Source organism: Cebus imitator, unplaced genomic scaffold (assembly GCF_001604975.1).
Source record: "Cebus imitator isolate Cc_AM_T3 unplaced genomic scaffold, Cebus_imitator-1.0 Scaffold449, whole genome shotgun sequence".
Lineage (NCBI taxonomy): Eukaryota > Metazoa > Chordata > Mammalia > Primates > Cebidae > Cebus > Cebus imitator.
In genome coordinates this window covers 2,295,474-2,316,715 of record NW_016107764.1, presented here as the reverse complement: position 1 = coordinate 2,316,715, position 21,242 = coordinate 2,295,474, and the positions used below count along the sequence as shown (strand labels likewise).

Below are 21,242 nucleotides of genomic sequence, written 5' to 3'. Positions count from 1 at the left end.
CAGCTGCCAATCCCATGGAGTAAGAGATCTGTTCAGACCAGAATTTTCTTAGGGAAAACTAAAAATCCAGGGAAACGGAACCCCACCTCCCTGTTGTACCCAGAACCTAAGGAAGCCAGGACTACAGGAATCCATCCCTCCCCGACTCCACTGTGAAGCTCCAGTACCTTAGGTCTCTGCCTCTGACCTCCAGAGCAACCGCAGGGTGGCCCGAGATCAGCCCACCCGGCCCGTTCTCACGGCCCCTCTGAAGAGTATCTTTAAAAACAGATTTAATGTGTTAAAAAAAAAATAGAACCAATTGGTGTGCTTCGCCACTGAGATGATCGCGCTGTGGCTTGGGGACCACGTAGCACCAGGGCTCGACAGCAGACAGGAGTGTCAGGCCCTCGTCCAGTGCATGTGACTGGTGCAGGGACAGAGGCCCAGCCCCATGGGGGCCAGAGCGGGAACACAGCCACCTGTTCCGACAGGCTCTGTGCCTTGTATGCCCTGCGCATGTGCCTGCCCTCGGAGGAGCAAGGGCCAAGCCTCTCTTGCAGCTGCATCTCCAGGAGACTGGGGTGCCAGTGAGGCAGGGCGACCTCTCACCAACAGAGATCCTCCAAGCCAGGCTGGGCTTGGATTCCTGTAACCCCCATACCCATGGAGTGGGCCACCCCAGGGGGAGGGGAGGAGAGAGAGGAGACTGTGTGCATCCCCTTCCTCCAAGTGTAGCAGGAGAAAGGTCACTGGGCTGGCCTGGTCACACACTGTCATAGGGGCCTGCTGGAGTGTTCCCCATGCCCCCCAGCCTCCGCGCCATGCTGATGAGTGAGCGCAGCTGCACCAGCCTCAGTGGCCCCACTTCTCTGGGGTCCTGGCTCTCCAGCCACCGCAGAGCTGTCTCTAGCCCCCGCACGGCCTCTCCGGCAGTGGGCACTGAGGCCCCTCCATACTCGGTGGCCTCCTCCTCCTCCTCTCCACCCCCAATGGCAGAGGGCAGGCTGGCTGGGGCTGGAGGGGGCAGGGCTGGGCCCACCTCCTCTCTGCAGCCCTCGAGCAGACCGCCATCATCATCCAGGTGCAACCACTCTGCAACCTCCTCAGGAGCCAGGCACTTGTAGGCCAGAGCTGCCAGATGAGTGAGGTCGCTGAGCACCCTGCTGTGCTCGGCAGCTTCCTCGGCCTGTGCTGGCTGCCCAGCACTGTCCTCTGCGGGCCTGGGCTCAAAGGCGGCCCGCAGGCCCAGCAGCCAGCAGCGCTCGATGCTGCCCGCCTGCACCAGGTCCCAGGAGAGGCCGGCCAGGTAGAGCATGTCCTTGAGCATGAAGCTGCGCATGAAGTCCAGCGGGGAGCCGCTGGCGCAGGACACAGCCAGCCGCAGCAGCTCACGCTTGTACAGCTGCTTGAAGGCGGCCACCACGCCCTGCTCCAGCGGTGCGGGTATGTGTGCCCGGCTGCTGCCTTTGGACAGGAACAGCACGCGCACAGCGCCATCCGGGGTCTGCAGCTCCTCCGGGGGGCCGAGAGACTCCGGCCTGCACCGCATGGGGGTCTCCTCGCTCTCCTCCAGGGCGGGCACACTGGAGGTCGGGCTTGGGGACGGCGGGTGGGCCACCAGCAGCACGGCCTTCTGCTGCAGACAGCTTCGGCGCAGATAGCGCTTGACGCCCGGGACAAATTCCTCAAAGAACCAGCCCCGCAGCAGAGGCCGGCTGAGCCAGGCGTCGGGGCTGTAGCGGTAGGAGGCCGGGAACTTGTCCTGGTTGTGGTGGCGCAGGCTGGGCGGGTCCGGCAGCCGCCCGATGACCAGCGGCTTCAGCTTGTGGCTGCCGGTCAGGTTGGCGGCCAGCAGCACCGTCACGCGGTCGCCCCGCCAGCGCCGGCCGCAGCCCCCAGTCCCGGGGTCCCCTGCGCCCGGGGGCGCAGCCTGCTCCGGAAGCAGCTTCCAGTAGAGGCCGGTGACGTTGGCGTTGTAGATCTGCTCGTCGCCGTAGCCGCCCTCGGCGGGGGGCGGCGGGGCCGGGGCGCGGTCGGGCAGGGGGCTGGCGCCGGGAGGCAGCGCGGGCTCCTCCTTGACCGGGGGTCCGGGCGCGGGGCCCGGGGCGGGGGGCCCGGCCTCGCCGTAGAAGCGCTGGCTGGAGATGCCGTGGCGCTTCTGCCAGCGCCAGAACCAGCCGTGGCTGGCCTTGAAGGTGCACTCGGGCCCGTAGATCTGGCGCGCGAAGGCCTCGGCCTGCGCCTGGATGAGCGGCCCCGACAGCGGCACGCCGTGCTGGCGCAGCGCCAGGAACCAGGCGTACACGGCGCGGTCGATCTCCTCCTCGTTGGCCAGCCGCATCTTCTTGCGCTGCGTGCCCACCTCGCCGCCCAGCTGCTCCAGGAACCAGCGCAGCTTGGGCTCGTCCTTGAGCCAGCCGCGCAGCGTCCCGCCGGGCACGCCGAAGTCGCGGCACACGCTGGCCTGCCGCTCGCCGCCCTTGACGCGCTCGATGGCCTGCAGCTTGTCCTTGATGGAGTAGGCCTTGCGGAAGGCCATCTTCACGGCCACGCGGGGCCGCGGACCGGGCGCAGGGGGCGGCGGCCGCGCGGCGGAGGCGGGGGCCGGGGCGGGCGCGGGGGGCCCGGGCGGGGGGCGGCGGCCGCGGCGCGGGACCGGGCCGGCCTGGGGGCCCGCAGCGTACATGGCAGCGGCGGCGGCGGCGGGGACCCGGGCCGCGGGTCGCTGGAGCCACACGCCCAGCCGCTCGGGGCGGGGCGCTAGGGGGCGGGGCCGCGCGGGTCCCTCCCCTTTGTCCCGCAGCTCGGCGGGCGCACGCGCGCTGACCCTGTCGGGGGCCGTCCGGGCCCCGCGCCTGCGCGCTGGCCGCCTCGTGCGTCACTCGGCGCCTGCCGGCCGCCGGCCCCGCCCCGCTGGCGACACCACTGGGCGCGAGGCGCAGGGGGTCGCGCGCGCCGCCGTCCCGTTCCCGGCACTCGTGCAGGCTCCTCCGGGAAAGAGCGGCCTCCGCGGTCGTCTCTGACGTACTTCTGCCTTTGAAGTGTCGGGGCGCGGCACGTCGAGGGCCCGGGCGGCCAGGCGGAGCGTGCGCAGGGGCCGCGTCCCCCCGGGCCCCCGGCCTGCGGCTGTTGGTAGAGCCCAGTGCTTCATTTCCCGTGCGCGGCCCAGGCGGGCCTCTCTTTCCTCAGGCGTCCCGCGTCCGCCCATTCCTCCTCCCTGGTCGCCGCGTCCTTGGCTGGCGTGTGAGTACCGCGGCCCCCGCCGGAAGAAGCCGAGGGCACCAGAGATGCCCGAGGGGCCGGGAGGGCGGGCAGCCTGGGCTGCGCCAGAAGCTCGCGCCGTTAGGGACTGAGGCGCAAGTGCTCCAGTGCCGGCTTAGGGGTCGTGGGCCAAGTGCGGCTCTTGGGGCGAGCGCAGAGGGGCGGGGCGACTGAGGCCTCGTGGCCCGCCTGGAGGGCATCCGCGGGCTCGGGCCGCGGGGAACACTGGCTCACCGGGCATCCTGCCCATGGAAGTCCCTCGGCCAGGCTGCTGAGTCCTAGGGCCTGTGTCTGCTGCAGTCTTGGTGGGAGACGAAACATCTGCCCCGGTTGTTCCTCTGGCTTGCAGAGTTTCGTCCACCACGTGTTTAGTAAGCACCTACTGCACGCATCTGCTGAGTACGGAGGGGATAGGCAGGGGCTCAACACTTTTGGAACTTAGACGCTTGTGAACACGGGAAGGAATAAGGCTGTATTGTGACTGGGTCAAAATTTCTGTTTCCTGATTTGGGTAGGATGGTCCGGAAGTCTCTGAATTGGGGCGCTAGGATGGTGGGGGTGCTGTTGGCAAGAGGCTTTAAATGGAGGGAAGAAGGCAAAGGGGGCGGAGTGGATTGGGGACCTGATGACACGTCAGGGATTGCTTTCCAGAATGAAGGACCGCCTGGCAGCAAGAGAACTGTGTAGCTAAATTTGGGGGTCGTCCCTGTCTGACCTGGCAGGGTGCTTCTTGAGTTGATACTGCCTGTGGCTCACCTCCCAGGGAGGCAGGCCAGGCCCTCTCACTTGAGCAGCCTCCTGCAGCACCAACCACCCCATCCTCTGGAGCCCATGAGCCTTAAGCAGCTGCCTGAAAGGCAGTGGGTTACTTCTGGAGCCCCTGTGTATGCTCAGCCCTGTTCTGGGGGTGGGGGATGCAGCCAGGGTGCTGGACAGGGTGAAGGGCAGGTGTGAAAGGAGCCCCTAAGTGTCCCCTGCGGAATTGGACACTCACCTTCGCCTTCTCATCACATGCGCAGGCAGGTGCATGTGCTGCCCAGCCAGGCTCCTAGATCCACCCCTTTGGGGCTTTCTGGGTGCAGTGCCAATCCTGCGGATAGCAGCATCTCCCCTAGGCTGCTGCAGGTTTCACACGCAGTCAGTTCTGGAGAGTGAGCGCCCAGCTGGCAGAGCCCTCCAGTGTCTCCCGTCCCTTCTGGAGGACTGGGCCCTTGGCTTTGCTCCCTGGGAGCTGGGTGAGGCTGCAGGGTTCAGCGCAGGTGGGCACATGCTTGATGATGAACAGGGTACCTGACTGTGCTGTGCACTGGTGTCAGCCTTCCGGGGGCTAAGGACAGGAAAGGCAGCATGGAGCATTTTTGTGGGTCATCATCCTGTGCCAGTGTTTTAAGGTGACATGGTGTGCTGGAATCTGGTGGCAGCAAGTTATGCTAAATGCTGGTGTAGGAGCCTGTCACGGGTCTCCAGCTGCTCCGCCTCGCTGACAGCCACGGGTGCCATATGAGGTGTGTTGTGGGTGTTGTCAGGGATTCCAGAAAGTCTGTGGAGTCACCCAGGAGGCATGGGGGCTGGAAACGGTGCTGACCTGCAGTGGCATTTAAGAAAGGATGTGGGTGGGGTGGGGTGGCTTGGGTACCTACGGTATGGGCTCTGAGGTATGCAGGACAGGCTGGCGTTTCCCAGTAGGGCTGGAATGTCCAGGGATCAGACAGGAAAGTGGCTGAGTTGGAAAGTGGAGCTGTAGAGTTTTTCCCTTAAAAAGACCAAAAGCAGCTGTGCGAAGTGGCTCACGCCTGTAATCCCAGCACTTTGGGGGCCCGAGGCGGGCAGATCACCTGAGGTCAGGAGTTCGAGACCAGCCTGGCAAATATGGTGATGGCAGGTGCCTGTAATCCCAGCTACTGGGGAGGCTGAGGAAGGAGAATCGCTTGAACCTGGGAGGCAAAGTTTGCAGTGAACTGAGATTGCACCACTGCACTCCAGCCTGGCAACAAGCAAGACTCTGTCTCAAAAAAAAACTAAACAAACAAAAAACAGAGGCCTCACTCAGCGCTGGAGGCTGCTGATCTGTCCTGTGCACTGTCCTGCCGTGCCGTGCTTCTGCCTACGGAGCTGCTTCCTCAGGTGCTCTAGCCTCATTTTCAGGGCTAGTTGTTGGACCCTTTGGGCACAGAAGATACAGAAAGTTCTGTCAATTGGTGCCAGTCTGCAAACTCAGGTCAGGCCAGTCAGGTGGGCGGGAGAGAGTTGCTGCTGGGAGGGGTGGTTGTGCGCAGGCTGAGCCTGGGGGCCGACCATATCCCCTGCCCACTTCCCTAACTTCTCCCCGTGGAGGGTGGACAGTCTGGGATCCTGTCTGTGTGTGCGACTAATGGGGTGGCGTGGAGGGCAGGGCCTGGGAGCCAGCTCCTCCCAGAAACCTTCCCTGTGTGCCTAGGGTGTGGAGACCTTCAGGCCATGCCACAGCTCTCCAGGCATGTCCTCACCTTCCTTCAGGGTCCTGCCCTCCTGAACTGCAGTCTTCTGGGAAGGAGCGTCCTTGCCCTGGCTGTTCCAGGGACAGGGATGGGAGCTGTGAGGGCCATGCTGCTGCAGTGGGTCTTGCTGGGTACCGCCTGCGCCACAGACCGTCTTAGATGGGTGGAGCCTTCCAGAGCTAGGTCCCCACGGCACCCTCAAACTCTGGGCAGCTGACGCAGGCTCGGGTGCTTGGCAGGCTGTCTGCCCCTCAGTGGGGAGCCTTGGTGGTGAGCCCTGCATGCATCCTGGAGCCTGGCGTGCTCCCAGGAGTGGAGTCAGGACACTTGGGCCGTTTCCCCTGGGGCCTGGCTCTGGCGTTTCCAAGACTGCTTCTCTGGCAGCTGGCTGTGTCCCTGTGTTCTCTTTAGCAAGCTCTTCCCAAGTTTGGATAAACTTCAGGAGAGAAGGGGCTGGCCATCTGTAGGGATGCAGTGACAAAGTCATTGCATCCTGCTGTAGGCTCTCCTGCTGGAGAGGAGAGGCTTGGGTGTGCTCGTTGTCAGAGTGAGTGGAAGCTCAGACTTTCCCTCTGTTGGGTGAGATGGTGTGCTTGGTCCTGCAGGTCCTCCTGTGCTCCGGAACATGGGAAGCGGGGAAATGAGGAGGTGGGCTCGGAGGTGTGGGGGGCTGTGCTGGCTGTCCTGGAAGGATGTCTGCCCGCTGTCAGTGGCCAGCTGCCCAGGTGATGGGCCTGGCCTCTGAGTCTCCAGCCTGGCTCACTGTGGTATCTCCTGAGGGCTTCCTCTCCGCAGGGAAGCCCACTCAAGACCCCTTTTACCAGTCCCATGGGGCAGATGCCTAGTTCTTCTCTGCAGGGTGCCCCCTGCTGCAGTGTGGGGTGCACAGAGGTGGGCACGGCCCTGGGGCCAGAGCTCCGCTTGGTGAAGGAAGACAGATCCCAGCCAGGGCTCTTGGGTTGCTCAGCAGCAGGAGGTGGCCCCTCCTGCCCAGTCCCACTCAGGGCATGGGCTGTGGCTGGGTTTTCAGCTGTGCCCAGCTACCCTACCCAGAGCTTGTAGGGTTTATGAAGTGGCTCTTGTGAGATCGGGGGCAGGTCACCGATTATCTGTGCACACTGGGAGAGTGAGTCTGGGAGGCCTTTGCATCCCTTGAAGTTTTTTGTGGCTCGTGCTGGGGCCCTTGGGTGGCAGCCCTACCTCAATGGTGGCTCCTGCTGAGAGGGAGGCCCCGTACAGTCTGGGCCCTGGGCTGCTTTCCCCTGGAGGTTCCTTGTCATCTTCCGGGCTTCCTTCAGCACCTGGACACGCGGCAGTGCAGGGTCAGCTCCGGGGAGGATTGCGGGTGTTGGCTTGTCTCGGGCTGCCTTGCTCAGGTGATGACAGGGTGGGTAGATTTGGGAGAGGTTGGCTCAGATAGTGGTCCCTGCTTGTCCCCCAGGGCCTGCCTGGGCTCCGGCTAACACGAATCCCAAGAGCTCCCCTTTCAAAGGATGACGGAGCGACGCCACCTCGAGCGTGTGGACTCAGCTGCCACCTGGGATTGTGGTGGTGGCGGGTCTGTCTGGCACTCAGCTTCCGTCTCCACCAATGTCACCTCCACGCCACCTCGCCAAGCAGCTTCTGAAAAGGCCTGGGCTGCTGCTGCTGTGTCTGACCCACTCAGTCTTTCTGGCTGCCTCTAACCTTGCTGCTTTTTCCTTCATGCTGTCCTAGGAGGCCAAAGGAAAGTAAGTACCCACCTGTCCTGGTGCCCCGTCCCCTTCATTTGACCAGGGAACCCCCAGCCAACACTGTACCCACAGGAACCCCAGCACCACCTGTGCATGGCCCAGTCTGCCCGGAGGGGCTTTAGTTTCCTGTAAAGTGGAGGAATTGGGTTTTCTGGGTGGGGCAGCAGCAGGTGGGCACCCTGTGTGGTCCTGAGCAGGGTCCTGGCCTGGGCTGGCAGGTCAACATGTGACATGCTGCTCTGCTCCCTGCAGGGAGGTGGTGGCAGTGCCAGGACTCGGTAGGAGCCTCTGAAGTGGTTTCCCCTCCCTGAGCGGCTGCTTCTGCCCGGATCCCCCCAGGAATGTGGTCTGAGGCCACTTTAGCCAATAAAATCTGGCAGGGCATTGACACTGGGGGCAGCTTAGTGGCACTGCTGATGGGAGCAGAGAGGCTAGCAGGGGTCCTGTGGGGGGCTTGATGGCCAGAGAGGTTGGAGGGCAGACGAGCCCTGCCCAGCTGGCCAGCGCTGCTGCCCCTCACCCCACCTCATGATGTCACAATGCTCTGCTTCCTGGGCTCTTGCTCCCACCCCACCCCAACCCCTGCCCATCAGCCTGGCCCTGGTAAGTGTTGCCCCAGCCTGCGGGAGGAGTGAGCGGGGGAGCCGAGGGAGCTGCTTCTTGGTCCCCGTGGCCTCCTGGCCCCGGTTCCTCACTGGTCCCATTGGAGCTTGCTGCTGCGGCTGAGGGATTCTGGCCACATGTCCAGAAAGAACTCCGTGTCCCACTCAGAGGCAGGGCTTCAGAGTGCAGAGCGTGGCCTTCCCCAAAGCGCTGCCTGCCTGGGTGGAGCCTAGACAGCTCAGCACCCCACCGGGGCATCAGAATTGGCCTTGGTTTTGTTGGGGAATGGTTGTAGGAGAGGGCTAGACCCACAGCCAGTGGTGCACAGGGCCTGCGCTTCACAATGGCTGCCTCCCTCAGTGCACGCCTGGCAGGTGGCTCCAGTCACAGGCACGTGCCCCGGAGCTACTGGGTCTGCCCTCAGGCTCCATCAGACACACTGGCGGAGGCAGCAGAATAGCAGAGGTGTTGGTGAGGGGCAGCTGCACGGCTCCCTCTTGAGGGTGCCCCTCGGTGTTGGTTAGGCCCAGGCGCTTTCTGCTTTTGGGGAGCAGAGGGCGTGGCTGGGGAGGAAGCTATGGCGGGCTGAGCACAGGCTGGGGCACTGACCTGCACCCTGAGAGCAGATGTGCCCCTGCTGGGCCTGTCCTTTCCGTAACGCTATGCTGGACACCTGGGAGCAGCAGATTGTGCCCCCCGCAGGATCCTGCGTGGCTGCTGGAGCACACTTCAGACCCAGCAGCTCTTGGTCGTGCACAGGGGCAGCCGATGACAGAGGTCACCCAGAGATTGAGGGAGCAGCACATCCAGAGAGGAGGCTCAGGCTCCCAGGCCATGGTAGCAAGTAGGGGTGGATCCCCATGACCTGCCTCCCACCAAGATGGCCCCTCTTAAACCACACAGTACCGGAACCTTAGAGGGGACCCTGGCGTCCTGGAACTGTGAAATACCCGTGATGCCCCTTTAGTTAGGATGGACCCAGAGGTCTGGGCTTTGGTCGGGTGGCAGGGGCAGCTGATACAGAGCCCAGAGTCGTCTCTGTGCTGGAGGCAGTTGGCCCCTCCTTTTTAGAGATTGGTCACCAGCATGGTCCCTGGTGTCTCCCATTGATGTGAGCCTTCATGAGTGGGTGCTCCACCCTCTGCCCGGCCACCTGGTTCCTCCTCGGGAGGACAGTCAGGCCCACGGAGAGGCTGCCCCTTTTCGAAAACCTTCAGGTGTGCTCTGGGTGCGGCAGTGGTATGGCCAGGACAGCCACAGAGGCCGTTGTGTACAGTGGGAACTCCAGCCACCGTGGTGGGGTGGGGGCCGGGCCTGGCCTGTGCAAAAATGCAGGGCAAGCTAGTTAGATAAATTATTTATTTCAGATAAATAATGAAACATTTTTTAGTATGTCGCAGATATTTCATGGGCCATACATTCACTAAAAAAATTATGTATTGTTCATATCCAAGTTAAGTTAACTGAGTAAATCCTGCTTCTGTTTTATTTGCCAACTTGGAGGTTCTGTAAGAAAAGGTTTTTATGGCCAGGGCGGCTTGGTATAGTGTCTTCCGAACCCCTTTCGGAGAGCCGGGGCCATGGCAGATTAGTAAAGACAAGCTCTGCAGTTAAGACATATATATATATATTTACATACATATATACGTATGCCATTTTTTCTTTTTTGAGGTGGAGTCTTGCTCTTTCGCCAGGCTGGAGTGCAATGGCGCGATCCTAGCTCACTGCAACCTCCACCTCCAGGTTCAAGCGATTCTCCTGCCTCAGCCTCCTGAGTAGCTGGGGCTACAGGCACACGCCACCACACCCAGCTAATTTTTTTTTGTCTTTTTGAGAGGGGGTGTCACCATGTTGGCTAGGATAGTTTCAAACTCCTGACCTCGTGGTCTGCCTGCCTTGGCCTCGCAAAGCGCTGGGATTACCGGCGTGAACCACTGCAACTGGCCTGTTTTTTCTTTACCACAAAATGCTCCCCACATGGGCCCGACTTTCAAGTCCTTGCATGTCATCGCATGGAAGCCCCACTAAGGAGCATCCTCAGCCCCTGCCCCGGGAGGGCAGGCATGGGAGGGTGGGCAGGGGGCCGAGGCTGCCCGCTGTGTTGCAAATCTGCCCTCTGCTTGCTTTTTATCGCTGTATCCGGAAGATGAGGAGCGGGAAGGCCTCCTGTGCCCTGGAGACGGTGTGGGAAGACAAGCACAAGTATGAGGAGGCTGAGCGGCGCTTCTATGAGCTGGAGGCCACACGGGCGGCCGCCACCGCCCAGCAGCTGCCAGGCGAGGGGCAGGCTGTGAACGGGCCCAGCCAGGACGACCCTGAGGACGCGGACGAGGCCGAGGCCCCTGACGGCAGCAGCAGGAGTGATCCCAGGAACAGCCAGGACGGCAGGAAGTCCCTGCAGAAAAAAAGGAAGCGCTCTCCCAAGAGCGGACTTGGCCCTGCGGACCTGGCCCTCATGGGCCTCTCGGCTGACCACGTGTGGTTGGACAAGTCACTTTTCGACCAGGCAGAGAGCTCCTACCGCCAGAGGCTGGCAGATGTGGCTGCCCAGGCAGCCTGGCCTCCTGCCTTGGCCCCTTGGGGTCCCTGCACCCATGGAAGCCAGGTGGCCTGCCACCATGTGACCTGGGGGATCTGGGTCAACAAGTCTGCCTTCGACCAGGCTGAGCGGGCATTTGTGGAATGGTCTCAGGCCCTGTTGCTGGCCCCGGAGGGCAGCCACAGGGAAGAGACTCCTGACACAGGCCAGGAGGTGGCTGTCCCCGACCTGGCCCACCAGCCCAGCCCACCAGTCAATGGCCAGCCCCCACTGGGCAGCCTGCAGGCACTGGTTCGGGAGGTGTGGCTGGAGAAGCCCCAGTATGATGCGGCCGAGAGGGGCTTCTATGAGGCCCTGTTTGACGGCCATCCCCCCGGGAAAGTGCGCCTGCAAGAGCGAACCGGCCAGGCCGAGGGTGCCCGGCGGGGCCGCCGAGACCGGCGGGGCCGCAGTGCCTTAGGGAACAAGCGGGCCGCGCCACGACGGGCCGATGGGGAGGCCCCCTCTGCCTTGCCCTACTGTTACTTCCTGCAGAAGGATGCAGAGGCCCCCTGGCTCAGCAAGCCCGCCTATGACAGCGCCGAGTGCCGCCACCATGCCGCCGAGGCCCTGCGTGTGGCCTGGCGTCTTGAAGCTGCCTCCCTGTCTCGCCGACCCGGTCCTCGGTCTGGCCCATCCATGTCCAGCCTGAGACCCAAGTAGGAGAAATGTGCTGGGTGGGCACCCAGCCTGGGCTGTGGGCACAGGGACAGCCGTCCCAGGCTGGGGCTCCTCCAGCTCCTTCCCATGCCCGCCTGGGGTGGGGGGGTCCCTGAGACCTATGGGCCCAGCTGAGTTGAATGCAGGAGCAGGCTGAGCCAGGGTTATGCTGTGCTTGGGGTCACAAAGTTCTGGGCTTCTGGGTGGGGGTAGGGATCGTGTCGGCACAGGACAGACTCTGCCTCACTCAGGGTCCCTTCCCTCTTTGGCTGGGAAACCCCCCTGTCCTCTGTGGCTGACACAATGTCAGGACTGAAGAGGAGGTGACCCATGTGGGTGGGAAGCATTGAAGCTGGTTTCTGGCCCCAGCACTCCCCTGGGATGAGATGTAGGAGCTAGTGTGTCCCTGCCTTCCCGTCCTGTGCACCACCAGCTTCCCTTGTCATCCGTAACCACCTCTGAGGGAAGGCGGCAGCGTTTCAGCTGCATGGGTGCATGGCCAGTCAGGCGGCCTCCATCCAGGGTGCCCGGTTTGCGTGGCCTCCCTCTGGGTGCTGGGGGCTTGATCCAGGGTTGCAGGTGCAGCCCCAGCAGCGGTCTGGGGGGCCAGCAGGTGGGTGGGCAGTTAGACGTGAAAGGGAATGCAGAGGGCATGGAAGTGGCGAGGCTGGCCTGCTGAAGAGGGTGACCTGGTGGGGGGGTGGGCTGGTTCAGGGAAGGACTTAGAAGGTCCTACCTCAGTGTCCCAAGCAGCTGCCTGGGCCCCGGAGGAGGTGGTGCCAACCTTGGACCCCCAGGGGTCTGGATTTGCTGGTTGATAAGATCAGACCTGAGGGCGGGACCCCATAGGGGAATGCCATCTCCTGCTCCTCCACCTGCCCTGGTGTTCACAGTGGCCTGATCCCTCCTCACCAAGAGCATCCTGGGTCAGGGATGTGGAGCAGGCTTGCACACTGCAGCCCTTGGTTGCTGAGAGGACATTTGGCAAGGTCCAGCGACGGCCCACAGTCCTCCACATGGAGACTGGCGGCAGAGCGGGATGGGGACCCTTCTGTTGCACTTGGTTGGACAGTAGGAGGGCCTTGGCCAGTCCGAGGTTGGGGCAGCAAACTCCATAAAGAACCAGAAGGTCTGGGTTCCAGCCACATAGGCGTCTTCCCAGCTCCTCTGCTGCCAGGCAGTGGGAGCAGCACAAGGTGGGGCTGTGTGCCAGGAAAAACCATAGGCACCCTGGCCTAGGGCAGCAGTTCTCAACCTTCTTGGTCTCAGGACTCCAAAGAGCTTTCATTATATCTACTGATTTTTACCACGTTTGCAATTAAAACTGAGAAATGGGCCAGGCATGGTGACTCAGGCCCATAACCCCAGCACTTTGGGGGGCCAAGATGGGTGGATCACCTGAGGTCAGTAGTTCAAGACCAGCCAACATGGTGAAAGCCCATCTCTGCTAGAAATACAAAAAATTAGCCAGGTGCAATGTTGGGTCCTGTAGTCCCAGCTACTCGGAAGGCTGAGGCAGGAGAATCGCTAAACTCGGGAGGCAGGTGCTGTAGTGAGCCAAGATCACGCCACTGACTCCAACCTAGGAGACAGAGTGAGACTTTAAACCCCCAAAAAAAAGAAACTTGAGAAATGCTAAGTGTACTTATTTGTTGAAGAGGAAGCTTGTTACATATTAGTAATGTGTTGGTGTTTTTTTATGAGAAATACTTTTTCTGTAACCAAAAAGCTCAGTAAGCAGATCGAGTCTGGCTTAGTGGGAGGCAGCTGGGTCCTCGCACCTGCCTCCACACTCCAGCTGTCTGATGTAAGCCCAGCTTCCTGTGGCTGAAAGGAAGGGCCTTGTGACCCCCAGAGGTTTTTGGACCACACCTTGAGAACCCCTAATCTGGAAGACAGGCCTGGGACACCATGTGGGGCAAGGGCAATGGGCTTGGTGTCACTGTGTGGAGAACCACTGGTGTCCTCCAGTGGCCTGGAGTCTGTGTCACCGGGACCAGCGGTGTGTGAGTCAGCGGGGCTGGGATGGCGCAGAGCTGGCGTCTGGAAATGGGGTGTCAGCCCCACCGCACCCTGGTGCTTCTGGGCTTCTCTGAGGGTCTCTGTAGAGAAGGGTGAGGCCAGGGCTGTCTCAGCCCCTCTTCCCCACCATGCTGACTTTGCCTCTCTTTCCCCTCCCAGGAGAAAAATGGCTACAAACTTCCTAGTACATGAGAAGATCTGGTTCGACAAGTTCAAATATGACGACGCGGAAAGGAGATTCTACGAGCAGATGAACGGGCCTGTGGCTGGTGTATCCCGCCAGGTGAGGGCTGGCGGCTCTGCTGCCCGACAGGAGTGGCTGGGGCACACAAGGAGGGTTCAGCCAGGCCAGGAGGAGCGCCTCTGGTGGCATCAGGAGGGCACAGGCACCCTGGCCCAGTGGCTCTGCTGTGGGTGCTGGGAGTGGGGTCTTGGGGCAGGCAGCCTTGGCCAACCCCCCAGGCTGGGTCTGCTCAGGGACCTCCTGCCGGCGCCTGTGCAGTGTGCGGGGCCAGGCCTGACACTGGTTCCCTGCAGACATGGGCTCCTGGGCCTGTCGTCATGGCCTCAGGCACCTTCTGCTTTTCTGGCCTGCTGAGCTGTTATTCTGTGCAGTACTTTCTTGCTTGCTCTCTGAGGGTTCATGGGTTTTTTTGTTTTTTTTAATTAAAAACATTTTTTTAATAAAAAAAAAAAAAAGACTGGTTCTTTCTGCACTGTCTGCAGGAGAATGGCGCCAGCGTGATCCTCCGTGACATTGCCAGAGCCAGAGAGAACATCCAGAAATCCCTGGCCGGAGTGAGTACCCGCGGCCCACGGACCCGCGGCTCCTTCCCGGCCAAGTAGCCTGTCACATTTTCCTGATGCCACTGGTGGTTTTGGCTTCACAGCAGAGTCAGGGTGGAGTGTGCAGTGCTGTGCTCTTGGGGACGGGTGGCTCTGTGGCCTCCAGGCCTGACTGCCACGGTGTTCTTACTCTCATGTCCTTCCCAGGCTGCCCTCTCATCTGCTGCAGGGCCGGCTGGGGGCTGAGTGGTGCCATTCGCAGGGCGGCTGCAGGTACTGCTGTGGGCTTGTGCCTCCCTGCTCGCTCCCCGTGGCAGGACTGTGCCTGCCAGGCCTTCCTGCATTCCCTCTTAGGTCTTGCTCCACCTCGGAGACAGGAGTGGCAGTTCCAGGGGTGAGAGGAGTTCAGAGCCTAGAGTTGGAGACCCAGAGAGGAGCCCTGTAGCCCTGTTTGGCCTCCAGGCCCCGGGCCGAGATCAGGAGTCGGGGGCAGTGGCTGCAGCCTGACTGGGGCTGGCTGGGGAAGGAGTGACCTCCAGGAGGTGGCAGTCCTGCTGCTCCTGAGGAGTTGGGACTCCTTCTCCCCGGGACAGGGTGCTGTCCTGGCTCCCAGAATGGGGTCTGTGTTTCCTGTGACTGCTGCCATGGCATCCCACATTCCAGTTTCACACTGGAAACAGCACATATGTCTCCTGCTCTGAAATGTGTCTCACGAGGCTGACCAGTGTCGGCAGGGCTGTTGTCCTTCTGAAGGCTCCAGGAGGAGTCTGTTCCTTTGCCTCCCCCAGATTCTGTCGATGCCCACGTTTGCTTGGTTGTCGGTTCAAGGTGCTCAGCTGGCGGCCTCGTCACCTCTGCCTCCATGTGCGTCTGTCTCACGCCTCTTTCCGAGCCTCCTGCCTCACTCTGTCACTTACACGGTGCTTGTGCTTGCTTTGGGCCCGCCTGGATCCCAGGTCCCCACTTTAAAATCCTGAATTTAATCCTGTTTGCCGGTTCTTCTTTTTGCCATGTGAGGTAGTGGATTCCCATGCTCTGGGGGTTGGGGCATGGGTGTTGGAGATTCCCATTGCCTCATTCATAAGGTGCGTTGCTCCCCATCAACATCTGCGAAGTGTGGGCCTCCCCCAGTTCACCACAAAGTCCACAATCCCATCCAGTCAGGCATGGAGGATTGCATGGTCCATTCCTTCAGTCTGTGGACTGGTGAAACTGGAAAACAAGTTATCTGCTCCCAAAATACGATTTTGGGACAGGCATTTCTCTTCAAAATGGGAAAAAGAAGGAAACAGGATTTGTTAGGCCAGGCAGTTTCACCATCCAGCCCGGCGACTGCATGAGGTTTGAAGGCCTGGGAGTGTTCCTGTGTGGCTCATGGTCCCACCCTCTCATCTTTAACATCCCCCTTCCTACCAACAGCATGGTCCTGGCAGTTTAGGTTTAGGTTGTCCTAGAAGATGATGTGTTTGCTCTGCCCTGCTCCTCACCTCCTCCTGAGTCTTCACTGAGGGTCTTAGCATTAGAATTCTGCCGACAGTCTGCTCAAGGCAGGCTAGGGTTTTTCTTTTGGCGGGGGGCAGGGGTGGACAGAGTCTTGCTCTGTCACCCAGGCTGGAGCACAGTGACAGGATCTTGGCTTGCTGCCACCTCCGCCTCTGGGGTTCCAGTGATTCTCAACTGTAGCCTTCCAAGTAGCTGGGACTACAGGCGTGCACCACCACGCCTGGCTAAGTTTTTTTGTATTTTTAGTAGAGACCAGGCTTCTCAGTGTTGGCCAGGCTGGTCTTAAACTCCTGACCTCAAGTGATGCCCCTGCCTAGGTGTCCCGAAGTGCTGGGATTACAGGCATGAGCCACCGCGCCCGGCCCAGGCTAGGATTTTTCTCTTATGCCCCTCAGAGTTCTTCCAGAGTTCTTCATTGCCCAACTCCAAAGCCATCTCCACATTTCTAGATATTCCGACAGCACCCCACTTCCTAGGGCCAAGATCTGTGTTGGTTTCCACTCGGTGTTGCTCTAGCATTGCCATACTTCAATGGCTCAAAACAGCGCAAGTTCCTCATCTTGCAGTTCTGGTGGTGAGAAGTCTTAGATTCTACCTTACGGGCCAAGATCAAAGTGTCAGCAAGGCTGTGGTCATTCTGGTGTCTCTGCGGGGAGAGTCGGCTTCCTCGTCTCTTCTGGCTGCTGGAAGCTGCCCACAGCCCTTGGCACAAGGCTCCTAGGCAGCTGTCCCGTCACTCAGCCTACCTCTCCCCTCCCTCCCTGCTTCCTCCTGCCTCTGTGGGCCCACCTGGGTTATCCAGCATCCTCTCCATGTTCAGATTCGCTTCATCACAGCTGCAGAATCCCTTTTGCCATGGAGACTGTATTTACAGGCCCTGGGGACTTGTATGTGGATGTCTCTGCGGGGGCCGTTATTCTGGCTGCCACAGCCACAGCCAGCTGGGGGTGTGCTGGCTCCTAGGCCATAATCTGGGCATCCCTGGATGGGTGGCCCCAGGGAGGGCTGCCACTCCTGTCTGCCAGGCGGGTGCTCCTTTATGCCTTGCGTTCTGCCAAGATCCCAACCCAGCAGCACCCCTGGCTTGCCCAGGCACCTGACCAAGTCCAGGCTAGGCAGACATGGGATTAAGGTAGCGCAGATTTTTGCTCCGAAGTCAGGCATATTGCGCTCCGGTACCCAGAAGCAGGATGTGGGGGCTTGGCCCTGGGCTGCGGGAACTCTTCTTGCCCTGGCTGTGTGGGGTCAACCCTGAGGTCCCCGTCTCTGAGGCAGGCAGGTGGGCACACTATTAGGGCTTAGGAGCTGGTTTGTTGCTATAACCAAGTCCCACAGACGGGGTGACTTAAACCACCTGTAGTTTTTCATAGCTTGGGAGGCTGGAAGTCCATGATCAAGGTGGCAGCAGGGCTGGTTTCTCCTGAGGCCCCGCTCCTTGGCATGTGGACGGTCTTCTCTGTCCTCACATGGTCATCCCTCTGAGTGCGTGTGTCCCAATGTCTTCATGTTGGACAGCAGTCAGATTGGATTGCCGCTGGCCCTTCAGTGATGATTACCTCTGTATAAAGGCCCCATCTCCAAATAAGGTCACATTCGAGGGATAAGACTCCAACATGTGGATTGAAGCATTTGCTTTTGGCATACCCCAAGTCCCTGAGGGCCTGCTGTGACGGCACTGGGTGACCTGGGCCTGCCCCACTGAAGCTGTGCTCAGGGTCCCTGGATGCGTGGCTTCCCCAGTCCCCTCCGGAGTTGGCATCAAGGGAGGGGGCTCCTGCTCTGGCCTGAGTGCTATGGGCTCTGGCCTAGTTGCCCACAGAGCCACCCCAGGCGGTGGTGAAATGCCCCCCACTGCTCATGATGCATCCTGGGGCCAGTGCTGACTTAGTGCCTCTTCCAGAGGGACCTTTTCCGTGTTCTTGGGCCTGCTGTGTGGGGTGCATGAGGCCTCAGGTGCCACGGCCCTGCCACTCACAGATTCTGGCTTCCATGGGACCCAGCCCCACTCCCACGGGAGGTCTGCTGTGATTCTCCATGCCCCACGCCCCACAGCCTGGCCCTCCTGTGCCCCAGCTTCTGCCCCAGAGGTTGTCAGAGTTTCTGCCAGTGTCTCCCGCACCCGCACTGCCATTCACATGTGTTAGGATTCACTCAAGGTGGCTGGCAAAATAGGAAGGGAAATCCAGGGAAGTTAGATTATAGGCTTAAACTTTTTGGAAAGTGGAAAAGCTTCAGCGAGACTAGCTAAAGGCAGCCAGTTCTTAATGTTAGAACTTTAAGTCGTAAGGTAAACATTAAGATAATGAAATCTCCGCCAGTTAAGTCTGTCTACCTCATGTTCCTTTGTCCCTACTCATTTGTCTGCTCACATAAACTGTGTGCTAGATGGTCCTCTCAGCACACGTACAACCACTCTGAGCCATATTAATTATCCACAAGCGTGTTGACTTAGAACCTCTGTTATTAAATCTATACTGAATAAACGTGAGGGAAACAAGGAGTCATGTTCAGTTAGCTGCAGTCGCCCTCTGGAAGCCCCTGACAAGCATCCCTAGCCTGCTTAGATCACTGTACTAGGTGTGTGAGTGTATCCATTCATCCGTCGCTGAGTCGGGTCTGCAGGACCGACCTCCACAGGTGGTGATCAGTGGCTCACACGTGCCCTGCCAGCCTGGCCTTACTTCCTCCTGGCCTTGCTGCCAGGTGGGCCTCCTGGGCCACAGGGTTGGCTCGGCCTTGCCCATGATCTGTGGGGCTCAGCTCCCACACTCTTCAGATACATAAACACGCAGTCCCCATAGCATGCTCCCAAGGACTGGCAGGAGGTCCCCAGGGACGGGGCTGCATGTTGGGCAAAGGCTTGAGTGTATCTGCACCTGCTACAAGGAGCAGGTTTGTCTGCCCAGCTGCTGCAGCTCCTCCCTTGCACAGAGGGAGCCCTGGGGAGCTGTCGAGGTGGAGTCCACTGAGAGCTCCATGTGGCCAGGTGCACCCTGTCCTAAGAGCCATTCTCTTGGCGGGTGGGCTGGCTGAGTGGACGGTGCATGCAGGTGGATGCCCAAGGACTGGCTCATGTCAAGGGCCAGGAGGCTGGGAGCCTGTCTGGGCCCCGGGTCGTTAATCAGGCTGAGCTGTGGCAGAGTATGAGGTGGGCTTGGGGCCCTGGGTCATCTAGAAACTGGCTTGCTGAGTGAGATGGTAGGCGTGTGTCCCAGGGAGGCGAGGCTGTGGGTGGCTGCTGCCCACACGGGCAGGCTCCTTCCTCCTGCCCCCACTGGGCCCTTAGCTGCTCTCCCCTCCCATTGCCAGTGCCGCCTGGTCCCCTGAGGGCTGTCCCAGGCTGTCCCCAGGACTGTGAGCCCTTTACCATCTCCCACCCAGCCTCTGAGGCTGGCTGCTCAGCAGGGTCCCACCAGGCAGCAGCAGCCATGGCCCAGCTCCCCATGGCCTCTGTTTGGGGAACCCTGGGCTTCCTGGCTGAGAATTTCATTGTGGTCTATGGCGGCTGCCGTCTCTGAGGTTACCACCCGTAAGTTTGAGCTGGATGTTTGCAGGGGGCACCTCCTGCTCTCCCCAGCTGGAGTTTTCCTTGAGTTCCTACAGTTCCTGAGCATGGCAGGGGGACCCAATGGCGCTTACCAGAGCCTCTGAGGGGACTCTTAGGAGCTGTAAATAGGGGGCTCCAGGAGCAGGTTGGGGCACTGAGCCCTCCCCTCCTCCTGCCTTGCAGAGCTCAGGCCCTGGGGCCTCCAGCAGCCCCAGCGGAGACCACAGCGAGCTCGTTGTCCGGATCGCCAGTCTGGAAGTGGAGAACCAGAGCCTGCGTGGCGGTGAGGCCCGGGCCAGTGGGTAGGGGCTGCCTCTGGCCCCTGCCATCTAACCATGCCCCCCTCGCCCCCGCAGTGGTGCAGGAGCTGCAGCAGGCTGTCTCCAAGCTGGAGGCCCGGCTGAATGTGCTGGAGAAGAGCTCACCCGCCCACCGGGTCACAGCCCCGCAGACCCAGGTGCATGCCCTCCCCAAACCTGATGCTGCAAGGGGGCCACATGGCCCTGCTGGCTTACCAATCTCCCTGTGCGCTGGCCCCAGCAACAGTGATGAGCTGGCAGCCAGGATACTGGTGTCCTCAAGTCCCCAGGAAGGTTTACAGCTAATCCCCTGGGCAGGTGGAGGCAGCTCTTGTCTTTCCCTGGGCCCTGTGTGTTGGGAGCCCCAGCTTGGGTGCACAGGGCCTGCCCTTCCTCCAGTGGAGAGAGGGTGGAGGGCCAGGAGGTAGCTCCTGGCTGGGGCGTCTCAGCCTTGCCTCTTGTCCCATCCCCTGTGGCAGCACGTGTCTCCCATGCGCCAAGTGGAGCCCCCAACCAAGAAGCCAGCCACACCAGCAGAGGATGACGAGGACGATGACATTGACCTGTTTGGCAGCGACAATGAGGAGGAGGACAAGGAGGCGGCCCAGCTGCGGGAGGAGCGGCTGCGGCAGTACGCGGAGAAGAAGGCCAAGAAGCCTGTGCTGGTGGCCAAGTCCTCCATCCTGCTGGATGTCAAGCCTGTGAGTGGGAGGGCAGGGCTTTGGGTGGGTGGGTGCTGCCCTGGCACCCGCCCAGCCTGCTCAGCTTGTGATCCTCCCCCTGCCCTTCTGGGTTCTGGGGAGACTTTAAAGCCAAATTTAGAAGTCTTGGGATAAACAGAAACTTGGAGACATGCAGGTGTGAATTTGAATTGTTTTCTGAGGGCCCTTTAAGGAAACAATTGTGCACACAGTGGTGGGGGGGGCACAGGTATTCTAGGGGTGGCTGACCCCAGCTTTTCTTCTTTCCCCACAGTGGGATGATGAGACGGACATGGCCCAGCTGGAGTCCTGTGTGCGTTCCATCCAGCTGGACGGGCTGGTCTGGGGGGCCTCCAAGCTGGTGCCTGTGGGCTACGGTATCCGGAAGCTGCAGATTCAGTGTGTGGTGGAGGATGACAAGGTGGGCACAGACTTGCTGGAGGAGGAGATCACCAAGTTTGAGGAGCACGTGAGTGGGCTGGCTAGGGAGGGAAGGGGGATGAGGAGGCTGGGGCCCCGACCCCACGGCAGTAGGAGGCGAGTCCCAGAGTGAATCCTGCCTCAGTGGGGGCTCCTAGCACCAAGTGGGCTGCAGGGAAACAGCCCTGACCATCGCCCTCTGCCTCTCCCCAGGTGCAGAGTGTCGACATCGCAGCTTTCAACAAGATCTGAAGCCTGAGTGTGTGCGTGTGTGTGCGTGAGGCCCTGCCATAATTAAAAACTGAGACCGGCCCTCTGGCTCCCGTCCTGGTCATTTCCTGCCCATACCTGGCCTGTCTCCTTTCCCGTCCCAGCCCCATCTCTGCCCTGGCAGCTCCACACGGTCCTCATAGCTGCCGACACCCTCCGAGGCCATGCGACCTTGCCCCGGCAGACCTCCGCCTGCCCCTCTGTCTCCTGGCCACTCCCTCTGGGGCCTTCCTTCTTTCCATGGCAAGCAAGGCCAGTTCAGGGGTTTAAAAAGCCAGAAACCGAATCTGTTAGCTTATTATCTGGAGAGGGATCACTGCTCCCCACCTCCCCCAGCCTTCTGTCAGCACTGTCCCCCATGCATGGAAGCAAGTATGGAAGCCTGGAACTGTCCGGACAG

The 21,242-nt window shown here is 60.8% G+C and overlaps 2 protein-coding genes across 6 annotated transcripts; one reads left to right on the top strand and one right to left on the bottom strand.

Moving 5' to 3' along the window:
• Positions 1–255: 255 nt before the first annotated feature.
• Positions 256–2,668, bottom strand: TIGD5 (tigger transposable element derived 5). Its single transcript, XM_017511536.2, has one exon. The coding sequence runs from the start codon at positions 2,666–2,668 to the stop codon at positions 746–748; it is 1,923 nt and encodes a 640-aa protein (XP_017367025.1). The 3' UTR covers positions 256–745.
• Positions 2,669–2,917: 249 nt separating this feature from the next.
• On the top strand, positions 2,918–20,884 carry EEF1D (eukaryotic translation elongation factor 1 delta). Of its 5 annotated transcripts, XM_017511530.2 has the most exons (10): positions 2,942–3,225; positions 7,437–7,450; positions 10,203–11,293; positions 13,476–13,599; positions 14,043–14,114; positions 19,336–19,435; positions 19,509–19,609; positions 19,931–20,152; positions 20,427–20,621; positions 20,786–20,884. In XM_017511530.2, exons 3-10 carry the CDS (start codon positions 10,203–10,205, stop codon positions 20,822–20,824), a joined length of 1,944 nt encoding a protein of 647 aa, XP_017367019.1. In that variant the 5' UTR covers positions 2,942–3,225; positions 7,437–7,450; the 3' UTR covers positions 20,825–20,884. The 5 variants fall into 5 exon arrangements, with proteins under 5 accessions (XP_017367020.1, XP_037588396.1, XP_017367019.1 ...); XM_037732468.1 differs by lacking the exon at positions 14,043–14,114 and having other exon boundaries at positions 2,936–3,225; XM_017511533.2 differs by lacking the exon at positions 10,203–11,293 and having other exon boundaries at positions 3,020–3,225.
• The last annotated feature ends 358 nt before the right edge of the window (positions 20,885–21,242 follow it).

Excerpts from the sequence above, each read along its gene's own strand:
- TIGD5 (XM_017511536.2), bottom strand. The coding sequence starts at position 2,668 with ATGTACGCTGCGGGCCCCCAGGCCGGCCCGGTCCCGCGCCGCGGCCGC.
- EEF1D (XM_017511530.2), top strand. The coding sequence starts at position 10,203 with ATGAGGAGCGGGAAGGCCTCCTGTGCCCTGGAGACGGTGTGGGAAGAC. Across the intron at positions 19,436-19,508 it reads GAACCAGAGCCTGCGTGGCG|TGGTGCAGGAGCTGCAGCAG; the intron begins GTGAGGCCCGGG and ends TCGCCCCCGCAG. Across the intron at positions 20,622-20,785 it reads TCACCAAGTTTGAGGAGCAC|GTGCAGAGTGTCGACATCGC; the intron begins GTGAGTGGGCTG and ends GCCTCTCCCCAG.